This window comes from Nomascus leucogenys, chromosome 3, assembly GCF_006542625.1.
Source record: "Nomascus leucogenys isolate Asia chromosome 3, Asia_NLE_v1, whole genome shotgun sequence".
NCBI lineage: Eukaryota > Metazoa > Chordata > Mammalia > Primates > Hylobatidae > Nomascus > Nomascus leucogenys.
The window spans coordinates 94,598,923-94,620,116 of NC_044383.1; the positions used below are offsets into that span (position 1 = coordinate 94,598,923).

A 21,194-nucleotide genomic window follows, 5' to 3' on the forward strand; every position below is an offset into this window, starting at 1 on the left:
AACCCTCACAGGTCAAAGTGTTCAGATTACAGATCCAGGAAAATCCCTTTGCAGAAAGACGACAGCAAATCCCCAGTGAAGTTGAAAGGACATAACTTTCTTCACCTCAGAGACACTCCAATGCATAAACCGGTTAAACATGGTTTGGATTTAGTGAACATGAAAATAACTGGATTAAAGTATAATCTAGCTAGAAAGGAAAGGATGTGTGCTGAGAGAGCTAGCTAAGTAATGACAAAGCTGCAGTGTTTACATCTGTCAAGCAGGAACGGCCATTCCAGGTTTATAACTGAATTCTCTTAAATGTTTAATTTTTCTTTAGCTCAACATGAGCCTCTGCTCGTGGTGGCCTCTTTGATAACACTGGCACCAAGGCAACTGTGCGAGCACGAGGGGTGTAGAGTCCAGGAGTCTGCAGGCAGCAGCTGTCAGGGCGAGTGTTCGGCATGGGCCTTGGCCAAGCTGCACACAGTCCAGCTTGGAGGCAGCATCGATCGCACAGGTGCAGGTTTTAGAATCACAAAGACTTGGGTTTAAATCCCAATTGTACTTTTTACTGGCTGTGTGACCTTGGACAAATTAAACTCTGTCCCATTTCCTCTCTTGGTAAAATGAAGATAATACCCATCCAATAGGGTTGAGAATTAAATGAGGTAATACATGTAAAAGCCTACACCGAAACCTAAACACTCAATAGGTGGTCGGATCACTAATCTCTGTCTTTCTGTCTCTCCTGCTCCTGCTCCCCCTTGCACACACACCTGAGCACCAAGTGAACCTGTTCCACATCAGACTAACTCCAGGCACTTCAGATCTTACTCTGTGACAGGAGCATTCAGAGTTTTTACATTAGTGCTTCTTAAACGTTTTTGTAAAGATCCCTACTCAAATATCTGTTTGTAAAAGTATAAAATAAAATACATAGGATTATAAAAGAAACCAACTTATTGAGGTATGTTTATTAAAATATTTTTAAAACTTGTGATAAAATATGTGCTTCTTTGGAAAATGTTAAACAAGCTGGGTGCGGTGGCTCACGCCGGTAATCCCAGCACTTTGGGTGGCCGAGGAGGGCAGATCACTTGAGGCCAGGAGTTTAAGACCAGCCTGGCCAACATGGTGAAACCTTGACTCTACTGAAAAACAAAACAAAACAAAACAAAAAATTAGGCATGTGTGTGCCTGTAGTTCCAGCTACTTGGGAGGCTGAGGCTGGAGAATCGCTTGAACCCGGGAGGCGGAGGCTGCAGTGAGCCGAGATTGCACCACTGCACTCTAGCCTGGGTGACAGAGTGAGACCCTGTCTCAAAAAAAAAAAAAAAAAATTAAACAAGATCAGGGGGTGAGTCTGATAACTACAATAATTTTCAAGCAGTGATCAATGTATTTCAAGATTTGCAACAACAAATGTGATATAATTAATATACTTGCATTTTTTAATTGGTACAGTCAAAAGTCTTGCTTCTACTAATACTCTGGTTTACTTCTACATTCATAATGGAAGAAATAATAAATTTCAGTTACAGAATATTAAATATGACCCCCTATCTCTCTTCCTTAGAGCAGAAGAAAAAAAGAATATTAAAGATACACCATTTTCCCATTCAAATTAGACTCAGGTATTATAAAATATTACTACCTCTGTTCTCAAGGCTACTGAGAAAAGATACTTACAAACTGTTGTAAGCCAGCACTCCCTTATTGTACTTTTTTCTCTGAGTTCTTTCAAGATTTTATCTTGGTCTTTGTTTTTTTTGCAGTTTGAACATGACATACATGACATCCCTAGGTGTTTTTGTTATTTTTATTTTTTTTACCAACAACGTTATTATTTTTAAATTTATTCTGCTTGGTGTTCTCTCAGCATCCTGGATCTGTGGTTTGGTTCACTAATTTTGGAAAGGTCTCAGCCATTATTACTTCAAACATATAGACAGTTTGAATAATACGGGTTTGAACTGCACAGGCCCACTCACGTGTAAACTTTTTCAATAAAAGTAACAGAATGTGCCTGTCCCTCCTGCCTCCCCTTCCACCTCCTCCACCTTCTCCACCTCTCTGCCTCCCCACCCCGAGACAGCAAGACCAACCCCCTCTTCCTCCTCCTCAGCCTACTCATAGTGAAGATGAGGATGAAGACCTTTATGGTGATCCACTTCCACTTAATGAATAGTGAATATAATTTCTCTTCCTTATGATTTTCTTAGTAACATTTTCTTTAGCTTACTTTAAGAATACAGTATACAATACATATAACATACAAAATATGTGTTAAGTATGTTATCAGTAAGGCTTCTGGAAAACAGTAGGCCATTAAATTTTGGGGGAGTCAAAAGTTATATGCAAATTTTCAACTATATGCAGGGTTGGCACCCCTAACCCCTACATTGTTCAACTGTATATATTTTTTTGCTCTACTCTCTTTCAGGTATTCCAATTACACATATGCTACACCTTTTGAAATGATTCCAGTTTTCGGATGGTCTGGGTTTTTTTCCTACTCTTTCTCTTCCCATTTCAGTTTGGGAAGTTCCTATTGACCTACGTTCAAATTCACTAATTGTTTCCTAAATTTGTCAAGTCTACTTATGAGTCCATCAAAAACATTTTTCATTTTTTTATTTTTTATTTTTTTATTTTTTATTTTTTTTGAGACGGAGTCTTGCTCTGTCGCCCAGGCTGGAGTGCAGTGGTGCAATCTCGGCTCACTGCAAGCTCCGCCTCCCGGGTTCACGCCATTCTCCTGCCTCAGCCTCTCCGAGTAGCTGGGATTACAGGCGCCCACCACCACGCCTGGCTAATTTTTTTTGTATTTTTAGTAGAGACGGGGTTTCACTGTGGTCTCGATCTCCTGACCTCATGATCCGCCAGCCTCGGCCCCCCAAAGTGCTGGGATTACAAGCGTGAGCCACCGCACCCGGCCAACATTTTTCATTTTTATTATAGTCATTTTGATTTTTAGCATTTCCTTTTGATTTTGAGTTTCCATCTCTCTGATTACCCATCTATTCTTGCACATGTCTACTTTTTCCATTACAACTTTTAATATGTTACGTTGTAATTATCAAACAGGGAATCTGTGTCATATCCAACTCTGGTTCTGATTGCTTTCTCTTTTCAAACTGCTTTTACTTGCTTTTTGGAATGCCTTGAAATTTTTTGTTGAAAGCCAGGTATGTTGCACGCGGTAATAGAAACTGAGGTAGACAGGCCTTAAGTGTGAAGGTTCATGGTAATCTGGCTAGAGGACGGACTATGTTTAATGTTTGCTGTAGTTACAGGTGCCAGAGGCTTCACCTTCCTCTAGTGTCTTTGTTTTTACCTGTCTCTTAACTTTGGGTTTCCCTAATTACTCCTCCACAGAGGGGGACCTCCAGCTGTAATCCACTACGATTACACTAGAATCCCACTGGTCTGGTGGTAAAGTGTGGGAAGGGGGATATTCTATAATCTTCAGATTAAATCTGTGTCTTAGTGGGCCTGTGAGCTTCACAGGTGTTTTTCCAGTGGTAGAGCGTTTCCGTTCTGGCCCCCTACTCCCTTCCCTAGCTGCAGCATTTCCAGTCTATTTCCTTGAAATCCTGACCCCTCTTGACTAAGCTCCCATCCCCACCCCACGTTAAGTATGACAGGAAGCCTAGAGGGGGGATAGAGTGGGAAGAACACCCTTCCCCCAACTGGGATAAGGCTCTGGCAGTCTTTCATCCTGGAGAGTAAGCCTTCGTAATAAAGGTTTTGGACATTATTTCATAATGATTATTAATCCCTTCTCCATGTCAGAGCCACAGATCTTACTAGATCTTCACTGAGAATGTGGTGGAATTCTTGGAGGTAAAGCCCACGAACTTGTGGAGACCCCTCTTAACACTGTGATCCCCAAGGACTTCTCATTCTCATGCTTGCCCACACTCAGCTGCTAGCAATTCATTGCCATGTAAGTGTTTCTAACTAGCTTATGGCTCCAGTAGCTTTTGCTCCAGATAAGATTTTGGCTGTCTCTCTCTAGATAGCCCTGTTTCTCCAGATTTTAGGGTGGTGGTTTGCCCTTCAACCTCAATTCTCTGATGGGTCCAAGAAAAGTCATTGATTTTGCATTTGTACAGATTTTTCTTGTTGAAAGGACAAAGTGATAACTTTTTCTCTTGAGACAGGGTCTCACTCTGTCACCCAGGCTGGAGTGCAGCTGCACAATCAAGGCTCACTGCAGCCCCACCCTCCCAGACTCAGGTGATCCCCCACCTCAGTCTCCCAAGTAGCTGGGACTACAGGTGTGCACCATCATCCCTGGCTCATTTTTTTATTTTTATAGAGACTGGGTTTTGCCATGTTGTCCAGGCTGGTCTTGAACTCCTAGGCTCAAGTAATCTGACTGCCTCAGCCTCCCAAAGTGCTGTGACTACAGGTGCACACCACTGTGCCAGACTTGGTGCCAACTTTCAAGCTTTTTACCTGTAGAAGCTTAAACCAGAATTATTTCATTTTGGCCATTCCCTTCCATCCATCTGAACTGCTGTGTCCCTTCTTGTCCTCACATTTGCCACGACTACTGTCCCTCTTAGTGAGTCTTTTCATGACTGCGTTTGAGGAAAGGGCTGGTGTTTGATCTCTCCTGTCTGTTAGCACTTTGCACAATCAAGTGCTTGGTGTTGCTAGTTGAGTCCACTGGGTCGCTTTCATTTCTGGCACTCACTCTACAGTAAAGAGCATCTGGGATGAGGTATTGTTGCCTAGCATCCTCTAAGCTTCCTTTGTGCTTTTAAATTAATTTCCCTGGCCTCCAAGTCAGTCTTATTTTCTTAGCAAGGCTGGAATAAAGCAAACTTCACTTCCTGTAAATCAGGATTTACCAAAGTAATTTCTCAAGATCTGATAAGTCCTTTTTTCTCAATTTCTTGATTTCTTTTTGTAATGACTTAAGTAGCCAGGTAAGATCAGATTTGACCAAGTTCAAGGAAATCACAGGGACTCCTAGCTAAATGACCAAATCTGACAGTTTCGGAATTACTTGGGAAACTTTACAAAAGAAAATCCTAAACTCAGTCCTAAGACAGTAATTGTGGTGGGCAGCTATGTTTAGGAATATATGATACTTCTAGTAAGCTGTGCATGTCCAAAAGAGCTACTTACACCTAAACTTAAAATCAAAACTAAAAAACCTACTAGGGAGACAAAGTGAAAATACTATTAGAAAAACCAAACCAAACCTATGCATTCATAACAAAGGATATAGGAATTGTTTCTTAACATTCACCCTTTCACTCATTCAGTAACTGTATTGAAAGTCATAGGCACGGCTCGGCGCGGTGGCTCACACCTGGAATCCTAGCACTTTGGGAGACTGAGATGGGTGGATCACTTGAGGTCAGGAGTTCGAGACGAGCCTGATCAACATGGTAAAACCCCATCTCTACTAAAAAAATACAAAATTAGCTGGGCATGGTGGTGCACACCCTTAATCCCAGCTACCTCAGGAGGCTGAGGCAGGAGAATTGCCTGAACCCAGGAGGCGGAGGTTACAGTGAGCCAAGATCACGCCACTGCACTCCAGCCTGGGGAACAGAGTGAGACTCCATCTCAAAAAAAAAAAAAAAAAAAAAAAAAAAGTCATAGGCCCTGTCCACAAGAAGAAAGTACACCAAGCCATGGCCTTTAGAATCAAACGTCTTCACAATTTATATACAGTACCATCCTTTCCTGGTTAACCTTGAAAATTTTGCTCAAGCTTTCAAAACCTCAGTCTTCTCATTTGTAAAAATAACATTATCTACTTCATAGGGAAGTTCTGTGACACAGATCACAGTGGAATTATTACAAACTTATTCTCTCTATCCCAAAACAGTTTTAACTCCTTTCCTAGCCTAAACACTGGCATATGGTTAATAATAGCAGCTGGCACCCACTGAGTATTAATCTCTATGCCAGGGAGTGGGCTAAACTCTGTCCATCCATACCTCAAACACATTTTATCTGTAAAGGCCTTGGGGGCCACAGCCTCATTCTTTCATTGGCCATATTCGCCCCACTCGTGTAACCAAAAAAGGCAAAGCAAGCGGAGGTAACAGGATGGAATTTTAATCTAGGGTGGCCTCCTAGCAAAGAGGGCTGAGTGGAAAAACCATGGGATGTATAAAAAGGAGATGCTCCTCCTCCCCTAACACCCCTTCCTCAAAGTCATAATCACTACCAGGGGTCATGATGGCAGAACCTCTTGGTAGGAAACCAAATACCATATAAACCTATTCTGGAACTGCCATGGCAAATGAGTAAGAATGGTACCATTTGCTACTACTACTATTATATCTATGACTACCACTGCCAACTGATAACTATTATTATGCTTTTATATGTTCCGACACTGTTCTATGAATTTTACATGTAATCCTCAATGTAAGTTACTAAAGTTACCACTGATATTGACCCTTTATAACTGGTAGGATTGAGACAAGACAATTAAATACTTAAATAATGGACACACAGCCTGAGATTCCTTAGAATTACCCATCTATTGCTTTGGAACTCACTGCCAAATTAATTTTTTTTTAAGGAAGATTCTTAAGGGATTCTGGAACCCCCTCCTACGTAGTTAGAATTAAGGGCACCTGCATTTTTACTTCAGCGGGTTAAAGGCATAGTTTTACTATAAACGATGGTCTCAATTTCCTATGAGACAACACTGAAAAGCACCTTCCTCCGTTAGGCAAAAACACATTACCTGGAATAAACTTTTCACCTACTTTAAAACCCTTGACTTTTCAAGAGCATGCCTGCCCTTGGGAAATTGTGGTAGACGTTAAAAGTGGGCAGGCTGGTACAACCCATCCTAAACCATACTATTCCTTGTCTGTAAGTGATCAAAATCAAGACTCCATGGTGAGTGGAAACCTTGACACTACTGATATTTTTCTGTTGTGGGAGGCTGGCTTGTTCATTGTAAGAGGTTTAGCAGCATCTCTGACATCCACCTGTTAGATTCCAGTAACATTCCCCAGCTGAGACAACCAAAAATATCTTCAGACATTGCCAAACGTCCCCTGGGGGACAAAATCATCCCTGGTTGAGAACCACTGCTTTAATGTTTAACAGAAAAAAAAATTTTCTTTTGAGATGGGGTCTCACTCTTGCCCAGGCTAGAATGAAGTGGCATGATCTTGGCTCACTGCAACCTCAACTTCCTGGGCTCAAGATATACTTCCACCTAGCCACCCAAGTAGCTGGGACTACAGGCACACACCACCATGCCCAGCTCATTTTTAAACTTTTTGTAGAGACACAGTCTCACTATGTTACCGAGGTTGGTCTCAGAACTCCTGGCCTCAAGCAGTCCTCCTGCCGTGGCCTCCCAAACTGCTGGCACTACAGGTGTGAGCCACTGTGCCTTGCTGAGAACCACTGCTTTAAAGGAATTACTTGGTTTTGCAGAGCTACCACTATTCTGTTCTGCATACCCAAAACTGACAGCCTTCGACTTTCTCTAGTTCACTGAAATAAAATTTACGTGTTGTTTAGCTTTGTACCTTCTTACTTTATAGTAATTGAAACATCCAGTACTAGGGAACTGTGAAATACTGTTTGAGCAACAAAAGGCCTTATGGGGCAACTATGACTTCCTCCTATGACTTCCATCTGCTCGGTGGACATCCTAGTTTGGCCAAGACCTAAGCTTGTTTCCTTTTAAATGGACTGATCCATCTTCAGAGGAGATGCCTCTGCTGTAGGAGGACAAAATTTCTTTACCTTGGGATTTAACTCCAAGTCACAATGGGTCCCCAAACCACCAGAAGTTGTACAGACCCAAACTAGAGACCACATTCTGGCTGAGAAAGGTCTGAACACAACACAAGTTAGGCAGCAAGAAGTCATGTGTTTTCTGGTATCTTATCATTTTTTCAGGTCAGGCTAGAAGATTGTGCCCTTCTCTTAAAGAGGATAAAGTGTGCTACTATCCCAAACCAAATTAAAGAGAAAGCACAAACCTGCTGACTAAGAAGAGTTATTACACCCTTGCTAAGTTTGTTTAAACAAGTCACTCAGTTGAACTAGGAAAAAACCTCTGAAAAATAGGAGAAATGGTATTTTATCTTTAAAAGTCCTTTTAATAAATGACTGGATATTATAAAGCAGTTTTCAAATACACAAAGTGCTTCAAAATGATTCAATAAGCCTTAAGCAATCCATTTTTTAGTATATCACTTTTGTTGTTGTTGAAAATACCCCATTCAATGGGTGGAAGAATATTTGATATCACCACTGTTTAAAGGGAATGGAGTTACAGGAATGAGAAGTATATAATTAGTAAATAATCCCTCTCAACAAATGACTTAAGTAGTCACTCATAGAGAGCAAAGAAAAGCTGGAGGCAACACAATCAGTGCATATCAGAAATGCATTTTAATTTTTATTTGAAAACAACTTAAATTTTTAGACAAATGATTTTAGTATATAAATTTGCTTTTGTTTTTATACAGAATATAAAGATTTCCCTCATTAATCTTCCACGTGAAGGGTATTACAAACCTGAAGGAAGATACTTTCTGCACACAAGTATGTATCTTATGTGTGCAGTATTGGAAACCAATGGTGTAGTGCTCCTACACATAAATTGGGTCAACTGACATCACACATTAAAAGGGGGAAAGAGAAATATTCTAGTTAATCAGATGCAAGAAGCAAACAAGACACAAAAACTGTGCAAATAAGACCAAGCCAGTAACTTTAGTTACGACACTGCAGATTACATTGGAATAACAGGTTTGTGAGGCTATAGTGTGCACCACATTAAAACAGCAAGAAAGAGCTATTTATATAGAAAGGCTGGAATTAGGGATTTTTACTAAAGCAAATTAACTTCTTGTCAACTGCCAAAACAAAACAAAACAAAACTGAGCATATGAGTGTTAGTATACTGAAGGCATGTTATACCAGTTTTTGTGCAGCATGCTAAAACTTAGAACTTCTTCACTGGTGCTTATCAATCATTAATAGTCACGTTTTTGCCCCTTCTTGACAAATTTCAGGCATGTCTTATTTTAGATGGAGTATAGCTTTTATCTATTATTTCATCTTGTAAAAACATGTGAAGACAACGTTCGTTCTGTGCCAGAGGATGACCAGCGACCCTGAGAATAAAAAATATAAATTTAGTCCAATATTTTATACAAGGTGGGGGAGTTCAAAACACATATTTTAAAGTTGAGAAGCATGTATAATTTTTTTTTTTTGAGATGGAGTCTTGCTCTGTTGCACAGGCTGGAGTGCAGTGGCTGATCTTGGCTCATGGCAACCTCCATCTCCTGGGTTCAAGTGATTTCGTGCCTCAGCCCGAGTAGCTGGGACTACAGGCGTGCGCCATCATGCCCAGCTAATTTTTATATTTTTACTAGAGACGGGGTTTCACCATGTTGGCCAGGCTAGTCTCAAATCCCTGACCTCAAGTGATCTGCCCACCTCAGCCTCCCAAAGTGCTGGGATTACAGGCGTGAGCCACCGCGCCCGGCTCAGAATCATGTACAGTTTACTAATAAGTATTATTCTGGACTGTCCATAAAGCTATGCACTATCAACTAACGGTATATGTTCTTTTGTTTGGTTCACAACTCTAATTAAGAAAACATTAATCACAAATTTTTCACTGCTTGTGGCACATGTACCCAATTAGGTTTACATAATGGCTGGTGTATTCATAAGAAACTTAAATTAATTTTAATGTTAAAAGTGAAGCATGTCAATTGATCCTAAGAATCTATTTTTTTTATTTTTTATTTTTTTGAGACAAAGTGTTGCTCTATCACCCAGGCTGGAGTGCAGTGGCGTGATCTTGGCTCACTGCAACCTCTGCCTCCCAGGTTCAAGCGATTCTCCTGCCACAGCCTCCTGAGTAGCTGGGACTACAGGCACACACCACCATGCCCCACTAATTTTTGTATTTTTATTAGAGACAGGGTTTCGCCATGTTGGCCAGGCTGGTCTTGGAACTCCTGACCTCAAGTGATCTGCCCACCTCAGCCTCCCAAAGTATTGGGATTACAGGCATGATCCACTGTACCAGGCCAGAATCTATTTTAAAGAGGAGAAGATACAGGATTGAAGTTAGAAATACAATGAAGTTCAATAAAAGCCCAAAATACTAAAAAAACAGGCACAAATATCCAGGTATTTTGTTTTTGCCTGCTTAAAACCAGACTGGGCAACTAGACTCCTATTTCAGAATTTAAAAACATCTAATATAGGCCAGGTGTGGTAGCTCATGCTTGTAATCCCAGCACTTTGGGAGACCAAGGCAGGCAGATCACTTGAGGTCAGGAGTTTGAGACCAGCCTGGCCAACATGGCGAAACCCTGTCTCTACTAAAAATACAAAAATAAGCCAGACACAATGGTGCGCAACTATAATCCCAACTACTCAGGTGGGTGAGGCATGAGAATCACTTGAACCTGGGGGGTGGAGGTTTCAGTGAGCCGAGATTGCACCACTGCACTCCAGCCTGGGCGACAGAGCAAGACTTTGTCTCAAAAAAAAAAAAAAATTAAAATCTAATCTAGTACTGCCTTCTCCAAAAGGAAAATAGATTCACAGACAATGAAGATTGAGTGCTACCAAGGGCTTTATGTAACCCTTTCTCTCCTGTTTACCACTCATGGATCTTCAAATCACTAGATAAAATTTAAAGTGTAAGCTCACATTACCATATTCTGTAGGATTTGATTTTCTTTTGCTAGTTTAAGGCCAATGCACAATTACAGTGAGGTCTTTCTTGGCATAAATCTTTCTATCACTCTGGCTTTCTATTACTTTACAAAATAGCTGTATTTCAAATGGGAATAAAATTAAAAGCTAAAAATATTGGTTTGAGCTTATCAAGAGTTTCTAAAGTAAAAGAGAAACAATCCTAAGTCTTCTTACGTTTTCAAAAGAATACATTTTACCATGAAAATTAAAAACATGCACCTTTATACAAGGCATGCTAATACCTCCATCTGCAATCAAACAAGATGATTGCAAGTATATTGTAAGTTTTATTGTTCATGCTAGAACATACCTTAAATCAGAAAGAATCATAAGTAAAACTGTATTTTTTAAATGCCGTAATTTTAAATGTAATTTGCATAAATTAACCAAGAAAAACAAATACAAAACTTAGGTCAACACAAAGATGCTCATTTCAATCACTCAAGTGTGTTAATATTTATCACATGATATTCAACTTGTCAGATACTTTTACTTTGTTTAAATGATATGAAAAGTTAGGAAATGGCTAAAAGAAAAGGCAACAATGCAGTTTAGTTTAACATCTAAACTACAAGTAGGCACTTACAGTAGTCCTACACTTTGAGGAATAGGAAGCACTTACTTGTTTATAAACTGCTCCAGCCCTTGTTTTCTTTCCTCAATAAAACTGTCATCAAATATTCCATCATCTCCTCTAAAAGGAAGCTGACGCAAAAACGCTTTCCCAGGAAGCGGGGGAACTACGACCTAAAACATGAAGACAGAAACTCCTTGATCATGATGACTGGGTTGTGAAAATTTATAGAGCACAACATGAAGACAAAGCATGTCCTCACTATGACAGCCATTGCCCGGTCAAACTAGTTTAAATATAAAAGAGCAAAAAACACACTGAAAAAAGACCAAATGTTTAGACAAATGCAGAACAGCCCATCAGACAAAAGCTCCTAACTCAAAGGCAGGGCCCACAGCTTATATCATTTTTCTTGGCCTTATCAAAGCCCAGGTATACAAAGAGAACAGTCACAATACTGAAATAAAGGTTACCATGCCCCTCAGATACTTGTGATGCCACTTGGAGAAGGCAATGCCTTATTGCAATGGAAATTGCAAAGATCAAAATCAACTCTCAATTAAATGAAGAAACGTTAATGTTCTCTCTGCAACATGGTTATATAAGAATTCTGGTTTCAGTCAGGCACGGTGGCTCATGCCTGTAATCCCAGCACTTTGGGAGGCCGAGGCGGGCAGATCATGGGGTCAGGAGATCGAGACCATCCTGGCTAACACAGCGAAACCCCGTCTCTACTAAAAAATACAAAAAATAAGCCGGGCATGGTGGTGGGCGCCTGTAGGCCCAGCTACTCTGGAGGCTGAGGCAAGAGAACTGTGTGAACCTGGCAGGTGGAGCTTGCAGTGAGTGGAGATCACGCCACTGCACTCTAGCCTGGGCTACAGAGTGAGACTCCGTCTAAATAAAAAAAAAGATTTCTGGTTTCTTCAACCTCTTACCATCTGCATATAGTCTTTCCTACTTGTGTTGGAGGTGATGACAAAATACCAATAACTCTAGTTGTCACTATTCTGTTTCCTAAAATAAGAAACAAGTCAACTTTCTCCCCAATGCCCTATCCTGCTGTCTTTTCCCAAAGACCTGTCATTTCTCCCTTCTCGCACTATAGGAAGGTCCCAAAGTTTCCCCTTCAAAGCCTAACCAAGGGTCAACTCCTGCTGATCTCTCCCTTCTGGGAATTATCTGGAGCTCAAATATTCTGGGCCAGGTGCAGTGGCTCACATCTGCAATCCCCACACTTTGGGAGGCCAAGCCAGGCAGGAGGATTGCTTGAGGCCAGGAGTTCGACACAAGCCTGGACACATGTCTACAAAAATAAAAAAAACTTAGCTGGGTGTGGTGGTGTGAGCCTGTAGTCCCAGCTACTTAGGAGGCGGAAGTGGGACGATCACTTGAGTCAGGGAGTTCAGGACTGAAGTGAACTAAAATCACGTCGCCGCACTCCAGCCTAGGTGACAGCGAGATTACGTCTTAAAAAAAAAAAAAACAATTTTTAAAATGTTATTCTGGAGCTCAAAATACTTGTTTTGATTAAATAGCACCTAGCTATTTCACAGGTTAGTTTGGTTTCTCTACCCTAGCACTACTGAGAATCAGATAATTTTTGTACTGGGGGGCTTTCTTGTGCATTCTTTTCTTTCTTGAGATGGGGTCTTGCTCTGTCACCCAGGCTGGAGTTCTGTGGTGGGATCATGGCTCACTGCAGCCTCCCCCGGACTCAGGTGATCCTCCTGCGTCAGCCTCCCGAATAGCTGGGACACTACAGGCACATAGCGTGCCACCATGCCTGGCTAATTTTTCTATTTTTTTTGTGGAGATGGTGTTTCACCATGTTGACCAGGCTGGCATTCTTTTCTTTAGCAGCATCCCTAGCCTCTACCCACTACACAACACAGCACCCCCAGTTGAGACAATAAAAAATGTTTCTAGACAATGTCAAATGTCTCCTGGGGGATAAAACTGCCTTTGGTGGAAAACCGTCAATCTATCGTACTAATGTCTTCAAATCAAGACCCCTGTCTTAGGCTTCTTGTGGTTATTTAAAGAAAAACTGGGCGTACAACAGAAAGTCAAATATCTGTTAAATGACCAACCACTTAGCTGGATCCTTACTTTAAACCCAAACAGAGAAATGTGTAAGCAAACAATCAGAACAAGGAGAAATATATATAGTAAACTGATACATATATATTTTTCTTTTCACCAATAATACAAATTACACATATTCAAAAAAATTAAAACTTTAAACCCTTGATATAGTTTCTACACTGAGTTGTTTATCCTCAAACAAAATTCAATAGGGTAAAAAAGGGAAAGAGCAACTCGACTTCATATAGATTAACAAAAAACAAAATAAAAACAAAAAAACCAAATGTCCAAATAAACTTTATAATCCCTTCCTAGATTTACTCTCCTCAGATGACCAATGATGAAGATATCTAAGGATTTGTCTCTGTAAATTTATGCTAGCATTCTCAGATCTCACCCCCATGTTAGCATCTGTTAAGAGTTAAAATCTGCAGGGACCTTCTATAACTGAGAAACAAAGGAATGCTAACCATTATGTTTCAGTAGAATAGCTATCTGGTGGGCAGGGAAAAATATCTGTATCTACACAATTATTATTTAAAAAAAGAATTCTGGAACCAGTGTGTTAAATAAATGACCACCATTAATTCAGGGTAGAATTTAGCATGAAAAGAAAAGTATAGCTCAAGGATGTCAGTTAAAGAAAGAAGGAAAATGATAAAAAATGTAAGAATATATATATAAATATATATAAATTTCATATATAACGGGAATTTAAGAAAAGGATTGCTATGCATTATCCTCTGTAAAGATATATTCTTCCTAACATATTCAAACTAGTCATTCAAATGGATGGGGAGGTGGTAGGCAACAGGATTAATGATCTATAAAAATCATAAATGGCTCATCCAGCTAAGATTCTCTTCTACATCAAATTATTTTTGCTGAAGCAGTCTGAAAACACCTAACTGGAATTCTAACACCAGGTTAGGTGCGGTAGCTCACATATGTAATCCCAGCACTTCAGGAGGCCAAGGTGGGTGGATCACCTGAGGTCAGAAGTTCGAGACCAGCCTGGCCAACATGGTGAAACCCTGTGTCTACTAAAAATACAAAAAATTAGCCGGGCATGGTGGTGCATGCTTGTAACCCCTTTACTCAGGAGGCTGAGGAGAACTGCTTGAGCCTGGGAGGCAGAGATTGCAGTAAGCCGGGATTGCACCACAGTACTCCAGCCCGGGCAAGAGCTAGACACCGTCTCAAAAAAAAAAAAAAATTCTAATACTAATTAAAAAGTCATGAATGCAAAGATATGTGCGTGCATGTAGGGTGAGAAATAGGAGAATATCTGGTGAGCACAATATATTGAAAGCTAAAGCAAACTAGAATAAAAGCTAAAAGATCTGACCATGTCAGCTAATTTCTAGCTTAGTTTAACAGATCTTAGTTAAAAGTACTAATATACCACAAAATAACTTGATTACATTATTCTTAGCAATACTGTAATACGAGTAAAACTTTCACATGGATTTAACTCTCAATACATTTAACTGGTCTGATGTTAAATGTGAAGTATTGTGCTTCAAAGGACAACATCAAGAAAGTGAAAAACAACCCAGAGACTGGGAGATATGTGCAAATTATGTATCTGATAGGGAACTCTAAGAGTCTTATATATTCTCGACATAACTCTATAATAAAAAGATGAACCCATTTAAAAAGGCAAAAGATCTCAATAAAGATTTCTCCAAAGAAGATACATAAATGACCAATAAGTACATGAAAAGAAAATCAACATTAGTGGCCATTAGAGAAATAAAAATCAAAACCACAATGCAATACCCCTTCACAAACAGTAAGACAGCTACAATAAAGACAGGCAATATAATAAAGAAGACAGGCAATTAGTAAGGGTGTGGAGAAAAGTAGAACCTCACATTGCTGTTAAGAATGTAAAATTATGCAACTGCTTTGGAAAACCGGTCTGCCAATTCCTCAAAAGGTTAAGAAGAGTCATGATATGACCCAGCAATGTACTGGTAGGTATATACTGAAAAGAAATAAAAACACATGCAGACAGAAACCTATGCACAAATGTTCACAGCAGCACTAATAGCCAAAAAGTAGAACAAAATGTCCATCAAATAAGTGTATAAATAAGATGTGGTATAAGCATACAATAGGATATTATTTAGGAATAAAAAGAAATGAAGTAACTGATGCACGTTAGAAAAGCATGAACTGTGAAAACATGTTAAGTGAAAGAAGCCAGACACAAAAGATCACATGTTCCGGGCTTCCATTTACGTATGTCCAGAATGGGCAAATCCACAGAGAAAGGAGACTAGCAGCTGGTTGCCATAGGCTGAGTGAGGAAGGGTTGGGGAGAGATCAGCAGTGCCTACTAATAGGGACAGGGTTTCTTTTATTGGGTGATAAAAATGCTCTAAAATTGACTAGTGCTCTAAAATAGTGATGGTTGCACAACTCTGTGAACATATTAAAAACCAGTGAATTATACATTTTAAATGGGTGAATTGCATGGTATGTGAATTATATCTCAATAGAGCTGTTACTAAAAACAAAAGCGGCCGGGCGGGGTGGCTCACGCCTGTAATCCCAGCACTTTAGGAGGCCGAGGTGGGTGGATCACGAGGCCAGGGGATCGAGACCGTCTTGCTAACATGGTGAAACCCCGTCTCTACTAAAAATAAAAAAATAAAAAAATAAATTTACAAAAAAAAGCAAAATATACATTCAGCAAAAGTTTATTAAACATTTCCAGTGTGCCACATGGTATGTCAAGCAAAGCCCAAAGCCTATGTATCAAGACACTTCTCGGCTAGATGCGGTGGCTCATGCCTGTAATCCCAGCACTTTGGGAGGCCAAGGCAGGAGGATTACTTGAAGCCAGGAATTCGAGACCAGCCTAGGCAACACAGTGAAACCTCATCCTTACTAAAAAATTTTAAAAATTAGCTGGACATGGTGGCTCATGCCTGTAGTCCCAGCTACTTGGGAGGCTGAGGCAGGAAAATCACTTGAGACCAGGAGTTGGAGGATGTTATAGTATGCTATGATCACGCCACTGCATTTCAGCCTGGGCAACAGAGCAAGGCTCTGTCAATCAATTAATCAGTCAATCTCCTAACCATCTGTAATTTGTATATAGTGAGATATAAATCTTTATTTCCTAATAGACAGACAAATATTTCAACTCCGTTGCTGAATTCCTTTCCCACCGAATGACAATGTTATTTTTGTTATGACCTAAATTCCCTATAAATACATGGGTCAAAGTCTAAACTCTATTACATTCCACTAATCTATTTGCCCAACCTAAAGCAATATACACTGCATAACAGTATTTCCCATCAGAGATGGACCACTTAAGATAATAGCTGTGGTGCCATAAGATTATAATGGAGGTGAAAAATTCCTATTGCCTATAGATGTCTTGGTGATCCTGACTCTGTGCAGGCCTAGGCTACTATGTATATTTGTGACTTAATTTTTAAGAAAAAGTTAAAAAAATTTAGAGAAAACCTTATAGAATAAGAATATGAAGAACATATTTTTGTACATTTGTTCAATGTGTTTGTGTTTTAAGCTAAGTGTTATTACAAGAGTCAAAAAGTTAAAAGTAAAAAGTTTAAAAAGTAAGCTAAGGTTAATTTATTATTGAAGAAAAATATTTTATAAATTATAAATTTCAATGTACAGTGTTTATAAAGCCTGCAGTAATAAACAGTAATGTCCTAAGTCTTCTCATTCACTCGCCACATACTCACTGACTCACCCAGAACAACTTTCAATCCTGCAAGCTCCATTTATGGTAAGTGCCCTATACAGGTATACCATTTAAAAAATCTTCCATGCTTTAAAAAAAAAAAAAAAACTTCCACGCTGTATTTTTTGCCATATCTTTTCTATGTTTAGATGCACAAATGCTTCCCACTGTGTTACAACTGCCTGTAGTATTCAGTACAGTAACATGTTGGATAGGCTTGTAGTCTAGGAGCAATAGGCTGTACCATATAGCCTAGGTGCGTAGTAGGCTACACCACCTGGGTTTGTGTGAGTATACTCATATGATGTTTGCACAAACAACGAAATCACCTAAGGATGCATTTCTTAGAATGTATTCTCATCATTAAGTGCCATATGACTACACCACATTGTTTGAATTACTATAGCCTTAAGATATGTTTTGGGCCAGGCGCAGTGGCTCACACCTGTAATCCCAGCACTTTAGGGAGGCCGAGGAGGGTGGATCACCTGAGGTCAGGAGTTTGAGACCAGCCTCGCCAACATGATGAAACCCCGTCTCTACTAAAAATATAAAAAAATTAGCCAAGTGTGGTGGTGGGTGCCTGTAATCCCAGCTACTCGGGAGGCTGAGGCAGAATTGTTTGAACCCAGGAGATGGAGGTTGCAGTGAGCCGACATGATGCCACTGCACTCCAGAGTGAGGCTCAGTCTCAGAAAAAAAAAAAAAAAGAGATGTTTTGATGTCTGGTAGAACAAATACCTGCTGCCCACTAAATACTGAAAATATTTTTTGGTTATTCTTGAGCTTTTTCTGATTCTAAAGCTCATAAATAAATCTGCAACTTTATAAACACCCCTACTGAAATTTCTACTAGAATCTTATGAATTTATAAATAAGTTAGAACATACTGCTCTACTTCCTGCAGGTCTCTGCTAATGTCACTTAGAGCGAGGCCTTCCCTTGTGCTCTATATGAGAGTGGCTCCCCTGGCACTTCCTACTTCCCTTAGTTTAGCTTTGTTTTTTTAGAGCTTCTCATCATCTGACATCTATATATTTTACTATATTTTTCCTGCCTTCTCTTCAACAACCCCCTCCCCGGCAATTTACCTAATAGGATATAAGCACCATAGAAGAGGGAACCTTAATTTGTTCATAGCTCTACCTGTAACTCCTAGAACACAAAGAGCGAGCTAAAATGTTCATAAAATAAACAAATCTTCAAAAGTAAACACTCCAAACGAGGAATACAGTATTACAAGGAATACAGTATTACACTTTTTTTTTTTTTTTTTTGAGACAGGTTCTGGCTCTGGTGCCCATGCTGGAGTGCAGTGGCGAGACTACAGCTCACTGCAACCTCTGCCTCCTGGGCTCAAGTGATCCTCTTGCGTCAGCCTCCTGAGTGCTAGGACTACAGGTGCATGTCACCATGCCTGCCTAATTTTTGTATTTTTGGTAGTGACAGCGTTTCGCATGTTGCCCAGGCTGGGCTCGAACTCCTTGGCTTAAGTGATCCACCCGCGCTGGCCTCCTAAAGTGCTGGGATTATAGCGTAAGCCACTGCACCTGGCCCCTCTTTATTTAGGTCTTATTTTGTCTTTTGGTAAAGTTTGAGAGCTTTCTTAACACAGATTTTGTATTTCTAGTTTTATTCATATTTAAAATTTTTGGAAGAGATGGGGCCTCACTATGTTGCCCAGGCTGGTCTTGAACTGCTGGGCTCAAGAGATCCTCATGACTCAGCCTACCAAAGTACTGGGATTATAGGCATGAGCCACCATGCCCAGCCTTCTTTACATTTTTGTTGCAATGCTATGATCTGCATATTTTGTGCTCATATGCAGCCACTTTTATCTTAAGCTAGAAACAGAAAAAAAAAACCCAAAACCCTTATTAAACTTGAGAAATGAGTACAGACTAGCCTTCATCTAGTTCAGGACTCCTACCATACCCACACCTTTTTACCTACTTTCTAGTCACAAAATAACTTTTCATCATTCTGAGCACACCATGTCCTGCCATGACTCCTTGCCTCTGATGTCATTCTGAGGCAGGGCTGAAATGAGAGACATCAGAGTGAGACCTTGCTTTAATTTATTTTGATGCCAAAGCTACCAAATTCTATTCTAAGAGAAGATCAGGCATGTAACAGTGTTTTTAAATTGCAGGCAGCAACCCATTAGTGGATCATGGCCATCATTTAAAAATGCTAATCTGAAGAATATCAGCACATATCACAAAGAGTGGGGTCATTACCGCTTTATGAAACTTCTGTTACATGAACATATGTGTGATGAAAAAAACTTATGTGTCACTAAAACAAAATTGGAAATACACTGACATTTATAAAATGTATTGAGGAAGAGAAACTTGGCTTAAGTGTGTGGAGAGGGGAAGATGGAATAGGACGATGAGGGAAAGGAAGGAAGTAATAGCAAGAAGGTTCTAAGAAGTGTTATTAAAGTGTGAGTCAGTAAAGACCTCAACTGGGCCAAAGTAGACAAGAGAAAGAGTTCTAAGGAAAATTTACACAGACTCTACCCCTATAAAATGACACTGAACTATTTGAAAAAAAGAAATCATATTTGCTTTTACCCATTTTATTCAATATCATTTTCCTGAGAAATATTAAACATTAAAACTTGGAATGTTTTGCTTTAAAGTTGCATTACAAATCATTCTTACCTTGCTCTCTCTTTCTAATTCACTTCGCAGCCATTCAAAGTCACTGTATCTTCTTCTAACAGTAGATTCTTTCAGCTTGAAAATAGGAAGATTTGTCTGAAACAAAAAAAGTTACTCCTAAATTGAAGCACATTAAGGAAACTTCAAAAAAATGAGGGAACGGGGGAATCTAAGCTTGCCAATTGATAATATGGCAAGCCTGATTACCTTAACAAAAGAAATCATGACTTTCTTTTTCTTTTTTTGAGACAGAATCTCGCTCTGTCGCCTAGGCTGGAGTGCACGATCTCGGTTCACTGCAACCTCCACCTCCCAGGTTCAAATGATTTTTCCGCCTCAGCCTCCCAAGTAGCTGGGATTACAGGCACTCACCATTATGCCCAGCTAATTTTTGTATTTTTGTAGAGATGGGGTTTTACCATGTTGTCCAGGCTGGTCTTGAACTCCTGACCTCAGGTGATCCGCCCGCCTCGGTCTCCCAAAGTGCTGGGATTACAGGCATGAGCCACCGCACCCGGCCGAAATCATGACGTTTTTAAAATGACCCATTACAAAATAAAACTTTGCTAGTTCCTTTTTTTTTTTTTTTGAGACAGAGTCTCACTTTGTTGCCCAGGCAGTGATGCGATCTTGCCTCACTGCAATCTCCGCCTCCTAGGGTCAAGTGATTCTCCTGCCTCAGCCTCCCAAGTAGCTGGGATTATAGGCACCCCCCACCAGGCCTGGCTAATTTTCTTGTATTTTTAGTAGAGGTGGGGTTTCACCATGTTGGCCAGGCTGGTGGTCTCAAACTCCTGAACTCAAGTGATCTGCCGCCTCAGCCTCCCAAAGTGCTAGGCTTACAGGCCTGAGCCACTGCCTGGCCCACTAGTTCTTTAAAAGTATTTACACAAGAATACAACTTTTAAATGTACCTTTGCGTGCATGCTTTTGGATATCATTCTGCCTGAGGTTATTTGCATAAATGTAGGTCATTTTCCTATTATATCAGTGAGCTTTAAAAATATCAACTAAGCAGGGGTGAAAAAAGGCTAGCTCTTGACTATTCTCCAGCTTAGCTAGTACCTCAGCAAACAGTCCTCATAGGGGAAATATACCTTACCTTTTAATTTTTTAAATTTTATTTTCTTGGTGCTCATTCATTATAGCAAAACCCCAACTTATGTCTCAATGCCTATCACACTGCCCGTTGATGTAGAAATTCTTTTTCTTCTCCCAGAGACAGGGTCTCACTCCATTGCCCAGGCTGGATTTAAACTCCTAAGGCTCCAGCGATCCTCTCACCTTGGCCTCCTGGGTAGCTGGGACTGCAGGGTCATATCACTGTGCTGGCTCACTTAACTACTTTTTTTGATTTTATTTTTCTTTTTTGAGGCAGAGTCTCGCTCTGTTGCCCAGGCTGGAGTGC

General features: G+C 40.1%; 1 protein-coding gene across 2 annotated transcripts in view; it reads right to left on the bottom strand.

The window, feature by feature from the left end:
• Window positions 1-8,369: 8,369 nt before the first annotated feature.
• SNX3 (sorting nexin 3) overlaps window positions 8,370-21,194 on the bottom strand; it is a 50,069-nt gene continuing 37,244 nt past the window's right edge. The window contains exons 2-4 of one of the 2 annotated variants that reach the window (XM_003278926.4): window positions 19,787-19,882; window positions 11,348-11,472; window positions 8,370-9,116 (exon numbers count right to left, since the gene is read on the bottom strand). In XM_003278926.4, the coding sequence (XP_003278974.1) occupies window positions 9,011-9,116; window positions 11,348-11,472; window positions 19,787-19,882 (327 nt within the window). In that variant the 3' untranslated portion in view covers window positions 8,370-9,010. The remainder of the gene's footprint in view (window positions 9,117-11,347; window positions 11,473-19,786; window positions 19,883-21,194) is intronic. The other variant, XM_012506059.2, reaches the window with a different exon arrangement.